General features: G+C 34.9%; 1 protein-coding gene across 1 annotated transcript in view; it reads right to left on the bottom strand.

The window, feature by feature from the left end:
- The window catches only part of Rpt1 (26S proteasome regulatory subunit Rpt1), a 138,567-nt gene extending 124,819 nt beyond the window's left edge, over positions 1 to 13,748 (bottom strand). The window contains exons 1-2 of the mRNA XM_090394746.1: positions 13,548 to 13,748; positions 4,805 to 4,842 (exon numbers count right to left, since the gene is read on the bottom strand). Of these exons, the coding sequence (XP_090250872.1) occupies positions 4,805 to 4,842; positions 13,548 to 13,623 (114 nt within the window). The 5' untranslated portion in view covers positions 13,624 to 13,748. The remainder of the gene's footprint in view (positions 1 to 4,804; positions 4,843 to 13,547) is intronic.
- Between the last annotated feature and the right edge of the window lie 929 nt (positions 13,749 to 14,677).

Here is a 14,677-nt window from a genome sequence, read left to right as displayed (position 1 = left end):
TATCCATTAAGAACAAAATCAGAAATTTTGCTTGGTCTTAAGTTGATCTTTATTTTGTAAAACAGAAACTGCTAGATTCTTGAGGGTGTGGATAATGCCTAGCTATTAAGAAGGATGGTAAAGGGACGAAGCATGAAGATATGATCTTATTTGAACAGTAATCCAATTTCTTTCAGTAGAATAATATTATTTTATTTATATTTTTTTTTAATATGGTTTAATAATGGTTTAGAACTAGCCTTTATCTCCTTCATTAGCTGATCTCTTAATGAAGAATTCTGAAAAATGTTTTCTGGCTCAAGCTACTTTTAAACCAGCCACCTGGTGGAAACACATGGTTGATGTTTTCATTACTTAGAAACATAACCTTCCAAAGCCTACAAGTATTTCTTCACTCTTTTTTGGTTTGTTTAAACCAACGATTAATTTCACATTAAAACTAGAAAAGGATGACAAGCTCTCTTTCCTAGATATCCTCCTCATAAAGAAATCTGACAACGGTATCACTTTGGAGGTATATTAGAAGTCTACTAACACTGAATGCAATCTTCATGTTTCGTCCCTTCACCATCCTTCTCAAAAGCTAGGCATTATCTACACCCTCAAGAATTGAGCACTTGCTATTTTACAAAAAGATTAACTTAAGATAGATCTCCAAGCCCTTTCTGATTTATTTGTTCTTAATGGATATTCCAAAAAACAGATAACAAGATTTTATTTTAAAACCATCACTTTCTCCATATTCAGAATATCCAGTACAGAGAATTGATTGCCATTCCATACATTGAAATTTATCTATTAGGAGTGCTGCTCTTTTCAAAGATCATAACACACAGTGATTTGAAAGTCAAGCAATGACACAGAATTCACACTGATACCATTACTAGCATCACAAGATAATAACCTTTGGATAACAAACATTCTCATAAAATATCATATGCACAGATCGTACATTAATATATACAACTCATGAAGAGAAATATGATCATTTATAGTGCAGGAAATTCTTGAGCATCAAAATCAACTGCATTAATGATTATTATTGAATAGAATTATATGCATAGATTATGCATCAATGTATACAACTGATGTTGAAATTTTTTTCTGCTTGGTATTTTCTTTTCTTTCGCTGTAAACTTAAAATGCCAATAAATTATATTCTTGGTTTCATTCTTTATCCAAGTGTAAGCAAACAAAGTTTACACATGAAGCCACTTCGCATCTCAGTTAGTTGTATATAGAGCAGGAATGACCAACCTATGGTGCATGCACACCATAGGTTGGCACACTGGATCCCAATGATAAAAAATATCATTGGGGTCCATGTGCCAAAAAATGTGTTAATCAAAAACTGATTTGTAGAAAAAAAAAGCTAACACTTAATTATTTTTAGTGATTTTATTGTTTTGTGCACATCTTTTGCACATTCAGTTGTTCGATCTTTAGGCACCAAATGTTAGTAAAGGTGGTGTGTCGCAGGTTTTTGTCAGTTTACAAATGATCATGTGCTGTGAAGTTGTGCTTTGTTCATCCTTTGTGAACATTTGCAGTTTTATACTTTTTCAAAAATTAAACCTTGTTTCTACATTTGGTTACCCATCACAGTGCAAAAGAAAACCAATGTGCACTGTTTATGGAAACACTCTCTCACATAATAAAAGACACGATCTTAACAGACACTACAAAACAATCATCAGACTGAAATAGATGGAAAAACTGAAGCTAGTGCTTGGGTATGAGTTACGGAGAGAAAATCTTGTTCTTATATCAAATCAGTATATCACATCTATATTAAATATGCCTACATTAAGATAGTTTTATGGGAGTTTTTAAAGGTACAAGAGTTGTATGGTGCATTTGAACTTGTACGTGAAAATACTGGCACACAGAATGTAAAAGGTTGGCCACCCCTGATATAGGGGCTAATGACTTCACATCACTTGCTAGTCGCGAAGTGATCTCATGCGTAAACTTTATTTGCTTACACTTGAATAAAAGATGAAATCAAGAATATAATTTCTTGGCATCTTTAGTTTATAGTGTAACCAAGTGGAAAGTCCAGAATATTTTAATAATAAGGTATGACACCTTTTGGCTACTTGTATATGGAAATATGACTTCTGCACCTTGCTATCACTTCTGGGTTTGGCTCCCACTGATAAGACCTCAATAAAGGTCGAAACTAGTCTGGATAGTGGTCCTTCCCATTACCTTATATTAACTATACATGTCCATAAAAATGTGTGCTTTGCATTATGGGGTATTAAGGTAAGTGATGTGAAGTCATTAGCTTCTATATACAAGTAGCCCAGTTGTGAAGTGACTTCATGTGTAAACTTTGCTTACACTTGGATAAAGGATGAAGCCAAGAGTATAATTTTTCATATGGGCTTTATGCATGCCTCTTCATAAAAAAAACTATATACAAAGAATTTCCTGACAGGAAGGCCAATTAAGGTGATAGAGCTAGCAAACAATGTAAATTTAAGAAAATTATCAATGATAATCAAGATATGAAAAGTAATGTAGAACAAGCAGTTACTTATTCACATCAGTGTTCCACACTTTAATGTCAACAATGATAATAAGACAATGTAACATAATATGTCAAATAACCAAGTTCTCTTTTAGCCAACTACAAATAATTAAATTCATATTACATGCAGCCTTTAAGATTTATCATACATAATTTGTGATATGATTTTTGGGAAATTTTTCTTTTAATATGCTGTAAGGAACATTAATTATTCCTATGTGATTACCCAAGACTTCCATACATTTGAAGTTACTTATACAGTAATATCCCGATTAACGCTCAGGATGTATTCCTAGAAGACAAAGATCTAAACAAAACAGCGTTAAACAGGGTAATTTAAACATATAGTAAACAGGGACATGCTTTACTTCAAGTTATTTTCATATTAACTTACAAAAGCAAGATGAGGCATCCAAAATGCCTCAGCATGCTTTTGTACTTCTCTCAAAATCTGGATAATTTGCTACAAACTGATCAACACTTTCGGTATCATCGCCCAACTTTTACTAAGGGAATCTGTAGCAAATTCTTTGGGTATTACGTTTTCAGAATCACTATTTTCAGGTTCTGCATGAATCCCTTGTTCTGTCTGTACTTGAAGGTCATTGTTGGTAAGACTCTCTCGCCAGAAACCTGCAGCAACGCCTCAATATCCTGCTCATTTACTTCTAGTCCTCCTGTATTGACTAGGTTGACAATTTGGTCAACAATGGGTTCTTCTTGTTGAAAATCCTTGGATATCTCTGGCCATACCTTCTTCCACACTCCTTTCAAACATCATACATTTATCAGTAATTTCTTCACACCCACCGATTTTGAATGATTTAAAAAATGATAGTAATGATTAATTTTTAATGTTCAAATAGAATTTTTATTGATTTGAAATCAATAAATTATTGACCAAGCCCTTGGTGGTGAATCTCCTGGGTTCAGGGGTTGGAACCATTTCCTCTCCTCCTCCTCAATCAGCTGATTCTCTAACTGAATGAGGTCTTCTGCTGACAACTCCTACGCATGAGATGCTGTGAGACATCTTCAGCCTCCACTTCCAAATTCATCTTCTTCCCCAGGGCAACAACCTTCTCTGTGACAGCCTCAACTGTCTCCTCATAGCCACGGAATTCATTCACAAACTGGGGACACAGTTTTTTCCACACACCATTCAGATTTGTCTGCTTCACTTCATCCCAAACATGCTCAATGTTTTGTATGGCATTATAAATGCTATACGATTTCCAAAAGTCTTTGAGGGTTAAGTTCCTGTCTTTTTCAGTTACCCTGAAAGACATAGAAAATATCCTGCAGAGGTAGTAGGCCTTAAAGGAAGCAATAACACCCTGGTCCATAGGCTGCAAAAGGGCTGTGATGTTTGCTGGAAAGTAAACCATCTTAATATTAGGGTAAAAGCCATCCAAGTGGGCAGGGTGACGAGGGGCATTGTCTAGCACTAACAATGCCTTAAAGGGCAGACCCTTGGCTGTACAGTACCTCTGAACTTCTGGCACAAAATGATTGGTAAACCAGTCCTCAAAGATTTGAAGTGTCACCCATGCCTTCTTATTGGACCTCCAGACACAAACAAGTTCGCCCGCGACGTTTGAATTTTACGTCGCGCTGCTTCTAGTCGAAATTTATTTTTTAAATTATTTCTGGAATTATCGCCATAAAGTCGAAACGACGCGTGTCGAGAACCCCCCCCTGTGTGTGTGTGTGTGTGTGTGTGTGTGTGTAGCATACACAATCACACGTAACTTGTATGCAATTTTGTAGCAATGCCGACATTTTTCAGCCATAATTTGCCAAAAAATTTAGAGAAAATTTAACGGTCAGAAATTTATCACTGTTCACAACAACTGTGACAACAATTGGAAAGTTTAAATGGACAGGAACACAGCTGCGATCGTCGATGACAGCGCAAGCACATCCACTGAACTCTACGTAACTGGAATGCTCTCACACACCGCAATGAAGCAAGAAAGAAATCGCGTAACTCGGAACAGAGAAAATTTCCAGAAATGAAAGTAATAAAAAACTGAGTATCAGCGTATAAGACACATCCTGTTTTTCAGACCTATTTTCAAAGAAAAAAAGTGCATCTTATACGCCGGCAAAATATGGTATATATGTTATAGCTATATATATATATATATATAGCTATAACATACTTTTCATATAAATTACAGTTTTTATGTGAAGATGACCACTGTAAGTATCAACATCATGACCTATTGAATAAAAACATAGAAATAAAACAAAGCAATTACTTACATATGTTTTCAATAAAGCAATATCTCCCTCGTCCAGAGCTGAAATAAAATCAATTAAAAACATAAGGTATACTATAACCCAAAAATAAAAATACAAATAAAAAATAAAAAATAAATAAATAAAATAAAATAACCAAAGCTTAAAGCCTACTTTAAGGTCACTTGAAGATGAATGAATGAATGGGAAAAAATCTTCATGTATTCAGGCTTAGGTGTTGATTTATATAAATAATACAATTTAATGCAATAACTACAGCATAAAGAGGAATAATGAAACCTGCTGTTTAATTATTTCTCTTTGTGGTGTGGTTATCTTCATGTATTCTATAAGAAATATGCAAAACTGAGTCTTGAATAATTTCCATATATTCCTATAGTACCAAGAGCTATATTAATGCATATGGAGTGTACTCATCTCCTTGTTTGTTATACTAATTTGTACACTGATCCTATTAACCAACAAATTTGCAAATTTTTCTACCTGAAAAGAACAGAAAGAGCAACTACACATTAAAAAATTTCAGCAAAATATTATCATTATTTGTATTATAAAGCCAATAAGGGGTGCTTAAGGGTCAAAGGTGTATACTGATAGGAGATGTTCACATACCCTTTAAAGGAATGTGGAAAACGACCAGTGCTTCTGACCTAATGTCCAATCCTCACCATCTTGTGGTGCACCCTGTTAGGTATCTACCTGGATACTGAACGAATGAGGATGGGCTGGAAATTTTGGGATTTAGCTAACCAAATTGTATTCTTATTGGCTTAATCCAATATAGAAAATGTTGGTACAACATGAAAAAATTTCATGCTGGCTGAAGCGTCGCACGGTTAAACAAGGCCCCCCCGTTGTTTTTGCCACGGAACCAGGTCGAACAGCAAAAAGTCAGCTACTGGAACAAACCCTAAAACACACCCAAACTCGATATCACCAGAGTTGAAGATTGGTACTAACAACATAAGAAGCCTGAATACAAAAAAATGGAGCTAGCTGAGGAATTAGATAAGTACCAGTCGACATAATAAGGGTGAGTGAAACAAAAAAGAAAAAAACTGGTGAGATTTTTCTGAGCAATAAATACAAAATGTTATATTCAGACAATCAAGGAAAAGAAAGAGTAACCATAGTATTCAACACAAAATACGAGGCTAATCTTGAATGGCAGGCAGTCTCAAGTAGAATAATGTGAGCAAATATGAGAATTGGGAACTGGACAATGAGACTTATTTCGGCCTATGGTCCTACAGAAGGTTCTACTAAGGTAGAAGTGGAGGAATTTTTAGATGCTTTAGAAAAAGCAACTGACACAATGAAAAAGGAAAAGTTTTGTTGGGGATCTAAATAGCAGAGTATGAAATGATTGTCAGACATACAAAAATATTTTGGGAAAATTTGGAGAAAAGAGTAAAGCTAATAATAATGGCAAATACCTGTTGGATTTCTGCTCAGGACATGGACTGGTTATTACTAACACCATGTTCCAACATGAAAATGTGGACAAATTCATATGGAGAGAAAAGGCAAGGAATAAGAAAAGTCTCATTGACTATGTTATTGTTTCAAATACTCTGTACACTCTGGTGCAGGACGCCAGAGTGTACAGAGGATTTGAAATTGGAAGCAACCAGTATTTAGTCTTGAGCAGGATAAAATTGAATTTCACACTGAAAAGAATAACATAAAAGAAAGTTTTAAAGCGAATAAAAGTTGAGCAGCTCTCAGATGTGAACGGTAGACTAAAATACACAAAGATTATTGAAGAAAAAATGAAGTTTGAGAACAGGAACCAAACCTTGGAGATTTGGTAACAAGCCTTGAAGAAAACCCTGGCTGATTCAGCCAGGGAGGCATGTGGTGAGGTTGTTTGAAAGGATAGAAAAATTAGAACCCTATGGTGGACACAGGAAGTTAAAGAGGCAGTAAAAGATAAGAAGAATGCATATCAAAGGTTCCTGGCAAATAAGTCAGCTTGCACTCTCAGAGAATACAGAGACAAATGGAAGAAAGCGAAACACTGTGTAAAACTATGTAAACAAAATTCATGGGAGGATTTTGGCAAGAACATAGAAAATAAATATCAAGAAGGTGGTAAGATATTCTGGAGGTTATCAACGAAGCTTAGAAATGGAGGAAAGAGAAGTTATGGAGTAATTACTTCAAAAATTTGCTAAATAAAACAAGCAATGATAGCACAGTGGTAAAAAAACACTCAACAGGCATACAGTCAAGAATACATATCCATACTTGAAAGAGAAAAAGCCATCAAAGGCTTCAATTGTGGAAAGGTAGAGTAGTAGATGATATTCGACCAGAAATGCTGAGGTATGGTGGTATAAAAGTCTTACAGTGGCTGCACTGCATAGTTCAGAAAGCCTGGACAGAGGGACGAATTCTCAATGATTGAAGTAGAGCTCCAATAATACTCATATATAATATAAAAAGGGAAATAAAACTAAATGTGTGAGAATTACAGAGGTATTTCCATACTGAGTGTTCCAGGCAAGATCTATGTAAGTATATTTGAGAAACGGTTGAGAAGAATTGTGGAAGAAAAGCTTGGTGAAGAACAAGCTGGATTCAGGCCAAATAGAGGCTGTCAGGATCAGATCTTGACTTGATGACAAATAGTTGAGAAAGCATGATAATATAACAAAGATCTGTATTTAAGTTTTGTCGATTTGGAAAAGGCATATGACAAGGTGCCAGGAGAGAAGCTATTCAATATGCTTCACTTATATGGTGTGAATGGGGCATTATATCAAGCAATACTTAGTCTGTATTTCAGTTGTAAGTCTGCAGCTAGAATTAAAGGATATACAGGAAGATGGTTTAATGTTAAATCTGGTGTGAGACAAGGATGTACATTATCCCTGCTGTTATTCATTATCTATATGGATCACATTATGAAGGAAAGTGGTATTAAACATGATATCAGAATTGGAGATGTTAATGTCAGCTCTTTGCTTTATGCAGACAATGCTATACTTCTAAATAAATCCACTACAAGTTTACAAGATTCCCTGACTAAATTGAATAACTGCTGTAACAGATATGTTATGAAGGTCAGCATTAAAAAGACAAAGACAATGAAAATAGGTAGAATTGTTGAAAATGTCAACTGTGTTGTGAACGGGGAACTTGTGGAACAAGTAAAACATTTCAGCTACTTAGGCACGATTTTTACTGATGATGGTCAATTAAATATGGAAATAGACAACAGAATCAACAAAGCTGATATGGTGGGAAGTCAATTGAATAAATTCATATGGAATAAGAGAGAAATTAGTCTGAACACTAAATTAGCTGTATACAAGACAGTGTTCAAACCAGTTTTAACTTATGGATCTGAGAACTGGGCTAGAAGTAAAACACTTGACCAAAGACTAGAGACCGCAGATATGAGAATCCTGAGAAAGATTAGAGGCATGAACAGATGGCATCAATGGCAATATCATATTAAAAACGAGGATATTAGGAAAGAACTTGACATTGTCAGCATCCAGGAATGCATTAACAGAGCTAATCCCAGGTGGTATGGTCACTTAAACACGATGGGCGAGGAAATATTAACAAAACAAGTGTTCTCTGCCAGGTTGGCAGGAAAACAATGACCCAGAGGAAGACCAAGATATTGGTGGATTGATACGGTACAATGTGCCTTAAAGTATAGAAATATAAGATCTGATAATGATAATATTGGAGTCTTGAGACAAGTAAGAGACTGGTTTGGAGGAAAATTGTAGATGGGAAGTTAGTAATGATGTAAATTTTTCATGTAGTACTATCATATCCTGTACACCCCCTTGAGGGTAAATGTCAGGAATTTGATGATGATGAAGCCATTAAGGATACAATTAGTTCAGCTAAATCCCAAATTGCCAGCCTATCCTCGTTTGTTCAGAATCCAGGTAGAAACCTAATGGTGCACCTCAAGAAGGTGAGAATTAGACATTAAGTCAGAACCCTGATCAGTTCTCTGTATTTCTCAAAAGGCTATGTGGAGGTCTCTTTCTAGTTATCTAGCTTTATTTATTTTGTTCCAATGATGTTGTTTATACTGCTGAACTGTCATTATAATCACTAACACAAGCTTATCACTATATGTACAAATTCTATACAAAAATGTTGGGACACTAATACCATTTTCAACTTTTTGATATTTGAGCAAGTTTCATTTTTATCAACTAAATGTATTCATACAAGGCAAGAAGTAGAGCATTATTAAAACAGACTGGCAGCATCAGAGAAATGTAGAGGATAGACCACAGCACTGGACAGAAAACTGTCTACAGGTGTGTGTGGTCTATATTTCTAATTCTGGCATCACTCCTGCACAAGTGACAGATAAAATACTAGATTTATTAAACCAGATCATTTAATTCATTCCTATTTGTTTTAATATTGGAATACTATGAGTTGGCATAACTATAAAAATGGAGAAAAACTCACATTGAAACTTATTTATTGTAAAATATAAAACTGTCAACATGAGATTCAACTAGCATTAAAGCCTAAATACTGATTAATGAAGTATGCTCTACTCTACCATATATCTTTTAAGAAAGATATATGATGGTAGAGTAGGTGGAAAATTTAAGTTATCAGCAAAACTTTAACAGCAAACTTGTAAAAAGTATTGCTGAGAAAGTTTATATCATGCCATCATAATCCTAATATATACCATCAAGAGGTGTACAAAGATACCATGATGATACTACATAAGTTCACATTATTACTAAGTAATTATCAACAATTTTCCCCCAATTAATTGTTATTAGTCAGGACTCCAATCCAGGCAGGTCTTATATTTCACTCTTCTAAATCTTTATCAACCCTCTGAATCTTTTTCTTGGCATTAAACAAACACCTCTTACCTTTCCTCTCCCATTCTGTTTAACCATGCTACCGGCCAGGTCATACATATACATTCACATTTCCATGGATGCAAAGTGCATATTAAAATTGTAATACCATTGATATTACATTGAAATTTATGATGGCTACGAAGCTTTTGAGGGTGTGTATTTGATCTTTAAGGGCCAGTAAGGTGGTTAAGTGGCCATATTATATTAAATTAGCTCTGCTCACATATTTTATATATGTGAGCAGAGAAATTAAGAAATTAATGTAAATCATTAATTTCTTTCATGCACTACACACAGAAAACTGTCTTAAGTTCTAGTCACATAAGATGATGATGCCATCACATTGCTATAATGTTTCAGTCGGATATCTGGATGGAATAATATTGCATTTACTAATTTATAAAGCAATAATGAACACTAAAGGGCTGATTTAATGGTAAAAACTAGAAAACTTGCAGCAATGGTAACTGCTTGTAAATTTGTTAAATATAATAAACATCTACAAGGCTTGGGGGGGAAAAATCATTATTTTATTTGTTCTCTCAGCAAAATATATTTTCTAGATATAGGACTTTCGTATAAAAACAGACAAAACCAGAAAAATGTGTCACATTACCTGACATAATTTTTACACTGGTGTTCTAAGGTGTAGGGGTTAGGTTAACTCACCAACAGTCAAGTCTCAAGAACTATGATACTCAATGAAGACCAAAATTTTTATACTTTTTGTTTAAGCATGAAGTTTGTTTTTTAGTGTGATATAATGAAATTATTATCCTTTGTTTAATACTGGAAGTATTAAATAAAAAGCATAACAGTTAATGTAGATGGCATTAAACCATCTACATTAATATGCATATGTGCTCTATGGCCAGTTCAGCTGTTTTACAGAAGAGATCATAGTTTTCATGAGAAAAACTCACTGTGGCAGGAGATTTAAATTCCTGACATGGATTTCAAACCAAGCTTTTCCAATAAAAGTGCATCATCACTACCAACTATGAAGATACTGTTTAAACTTAGAAAACATAAACAAAAAAGGTTGATATAGTACAGCAAAATCAGTGCTCACTTAAAACAATATTTTCTTAATTATAATTATTTTCTTAATTTTTTTAATTGACAATGCTGTAGTCTAGCAACAATATATATTTTTTTCATATATCTTCATTTCACTTAATAATAAATTTAAAGACATTTATTTAAATTTAAAAATAAAAAGCAGGGCATTTTTATTAATTAATTTTATTAAGTTTTTGCCTACATAAAATATTTCCTATAACACAGAATAAAAAGGGTTATCTAAAATTGCAATTAAAACATTCCTGAAGAATTCAGCAAACTAACCTGCCTTGAAAGATAGGAAAATTCTTGGTTTCTGCAGCCTTAGGAAACAGTATGCTATTTGAGATAGTTTTTGTGTGAAATGTAGCAGTTGCTTGATTTATAGCTTATTTCAGGTTTGCTATTACTTCCAGCTGGAAGCTGTACAGTTATGTATCCAATGTGGTACAGGTGTTTGTGAAACATTTTTGGTGATAAAGACTGGTGCGAAATCCCTTCAACTAACCTGACTTTTTATCTAACAAACCCATCTCCTCCATCTACTTGAACATATGTCCATATTATCCATACTAACTTGGAGAGAAAATACAAATACAGGAGAAGAAAAAAAGCAATTAGCACTACATTTTAATAGTACCTTCACTGACTTCAGAATGTAGAATTTAAAATACTTCAACCATTAAAAACACTCGGCCAATTTGATGTTTTCTTACTGCATTCTGTTTAATTTCACTGCTGGCATTCCTAGATTTTTTTGTATAGTTTTTGTAATCACTTAATGATGTTGACAAGTGGCCTTATGTCTTTCAGAACAGTATGACCACAAAAAACTGTCACTGTTTCTTAAGAAGTAGCAACACATGGTCATATATTTACCATTCACAGGAATGGTAAATTAAATGTAAAAGATTTTCTACTTTCAAAAACATCAAGGCAACATGAGGGTTTATGCAGGGAAAGTGAATATGCTACAGCTATAAACAATTTATCAAAAAGTTACACAAAATCGTACTTGAAACTCACTGATATTTCCATAATATATCACTGAATAACATGACTACATCACAATGATAATTGCCGCAAGAAAATACTTAAATTGACCTCTTATAACTTGTCCTGCTTTATATATATATATATATATATATATATATATATATATATTGGCCCTTATGCATGAAGAGGTCACAAGACATATAATACAACTGTGCCATGTGTGGGAAAGTGGTCAACGACAAAGAGAAACCTGGGGGTTGTACTCACTGTGAAAAAAGCAGCACGGAATGAAGGAAGAAGGTGAGATCTTGGTTCAATAAAGTTTATATGGATGTTGACTAGTAGCTGCTCTAGGCTCTAGTTCTTATATGATTAAAGTGGAGGAATGGTAAGGTCGAGTTCACTGATAGGCCAGTGCCTGTAAAGAAAAAACAAAATCTCACTCAGATAATGGTCCCCCTGCTACCCCCCCCCTCCATCACATGGAAAGCAAACAGAAGTGGAAGATGGCATGCAAAGACCAAGCAATTTCAAGGATAAGATATGTCATGGCTGGAGCCAGCAGACATCCAGGTGCAAAACACCCAAGGGGGCACCCAGTCTGTGCCTCACAATGACCTGTAAATCACAAACAAGAGAAAAAGTAAACACTTACCATTCCAAGGGAAGAAGACATGCTGAGGAATTTAAGCTGTCACAGTAATGAAAAAATCACCAAACAGAAAACACTCTGGCATGAAAGGCCTGCACATCAATAGGTGCCGGATCCAGGAAGATACTAAGGTTGAATCAATGCAGAATTCATATATTTACAATATACAAATAGCAAAAAAGGTGTATCGCTTAATTATTAAAATAATACTCCAGATCAGAGATAGTTATTGGAAGTTTTTTCATTTAATTACAAAAATTAAATAATTTACTTTGCAATTGACAAGAAAATAAATAAATTCTTGTGTAATTCTTTAACCAAAGTGTAAACAAATCATGTTTGCAACATGGTTCATAACAAGTAGATAATTCCTATACAGGAGTAATCTTCCAGAACATTGCCAAAGCATGGCAAAATGGGCTTCTTTTCAAACACCTGCAGGCCAAATTCCCACCAGGAATTTGGCCTGCAGGTGGTAATTTGGTTTGCAGAGTTATAATTTGGTAGGTCAAACCTACCAAATTATAACTCTGCAAACTCTGTGTGATACTACAGGGAATTTGATTGTCTGAACACATCTCAGCAGGTGTCCCCTATGTGGCTGACACAAGAACTCACTTGGACTATTGTGCACAGGTATGGTGTCTGTTGTGATTCTGATACAGTGGAAAGAATGCAAAGGAGAGTGATAAAAATTATATCAGGACTGTGGAATATTGATTATGAATATAGATTGAGAATTTTTAAACTGCAGACACTAGCAAACAGGAGAAAGAGGGGTGATGTGATTGGGACTTATACACTTCTGAAAGGGTCACACAGGTCATTCATTTTATGAAGGGTGGGGAAGGATGCGAGGGAATCCATGGAAGTTGAGAATGAATGCTGTCAAGAAGGGGAGCTAAGGCTAAATTTGTTTTTCTCATAGAGTGGTACATGATTGGAATGGATTACCATTGGATCTCGAGTGGATGAATTCAAGAACTATGAAGCTGATGCATACAGTATGTCGCTTCTCTTGATGAGTCCCTGACTCCCAAGAGGTCTCTCTTAATAATAATAATAATAATAATAATAATAACTTCGACAAATGCGCTTTTTGGAAGTTGAAAATCTAGTGTGTAATCATATGTTCAAAATCTGCTTTGTCATAGCGATGTCTTACCTTTAATATCTTCTTCCTTTTCTTCTTTGTCTTCTTTTCTCATCTTTCGCATATCATCTCCTAAATAATCCGGCATCGGTGTTTTGGATTAAACTTCAAAATAAACGTAAATACAAAAATTCACCTACAATAACCTGCTATATCAAGAGCACCTAACAATAAACATACAGGTCGGAACCCAAAGAAGTCAGTTCCTAGAGTAGTCACAGTTGCCCCCTACATCCCGTTGCATTTGATGTTTTAAAAAAAAAACTTTCACTTTTTTTTTTAATACTAAGCTGAATTAATATTTGAGGGCAATCAGCATTTCACAAATTACTGTTATAATTAAAAATATATAAAAATAAAAAAAAATCATGTAACACATTTTATTCTACTCATGAGTAGGCAGAACATAGGAAAGGATCTGAGAGGAACAGTTCATTTGTTTGCGGATGATGCGAAGTTGGGTAGGGCAATAGTGAATGCAGATGACGTCAAAATTTTGCAGGATGATTTGGATAGATTGGAGGTCTGGGCTAAGGAGAATGGATGTCAATTTAATGTGGCAAAATGTAAGGTTATGCATTTTGGGGTGAAAAGATTGGCGGCAGTTTACTGCATTGGTGGAACCGTGCTCCAGGAAATTGATGAGGCACGAGATTTAGGAGTGTTGGTGGATAAGGAATTGAAATTTAGGGGACACATTGCAAAAGTGGCCAAATCAGCTCATCAAATCACTTGGTTGCTGAAGAATACGTTGACAAGCAGAGACAAGCAGGTTATTGTTCCTCTGTATCGAGCCTTGATAAGACCCCATCTCGACTACTGTGCCCAGATTTGGTCACCTAGGTTTCTTCTTGATGGGGAGGAGGTGGAGAGGATCCAGAGGCGAGTGACCAAGATGATAGCATGTCTGTGGAATGAACCTTATGAGAACAGGTTGAGGATTTGTGGGTTGCAAAAATTGATTGATAGGCGGAGGAGGGGAGATATGATTGAGACATTCAAATTACTGAAGGGTTTCTATAAAATTAATTCAGAAGATATTTTTGAGAACAGGGTTGGTTGTGGGAGGACTAGGGGACATCCATGGAAACTGGGCAAAAGTGTGATTAGGAAAGGTGTTAGAGCTGGGTTCTTTACTTTTA

This window comes from Typopeltis vanoorti, chromosome 6, assembly GCF_054136105.1.
Source record: "Typopeltis vanoorti isolate ZY-2024b chromosome 6, IOZ_Tvanoo_1.0, whole genome shotgun sequence".
In the NCBI taxonomy this organism is placed as follows: Eukaryota; Metazoa; Arthropoda; class Arachnida; order Uropygi; family Thelyphonidae; genus Typopeltis; species Typopeltis vanoorti.
Note: the sequence above shows the minus strand (reverse complement) of the source record. Positions and strands in the feature narration are given on the sequence as shown.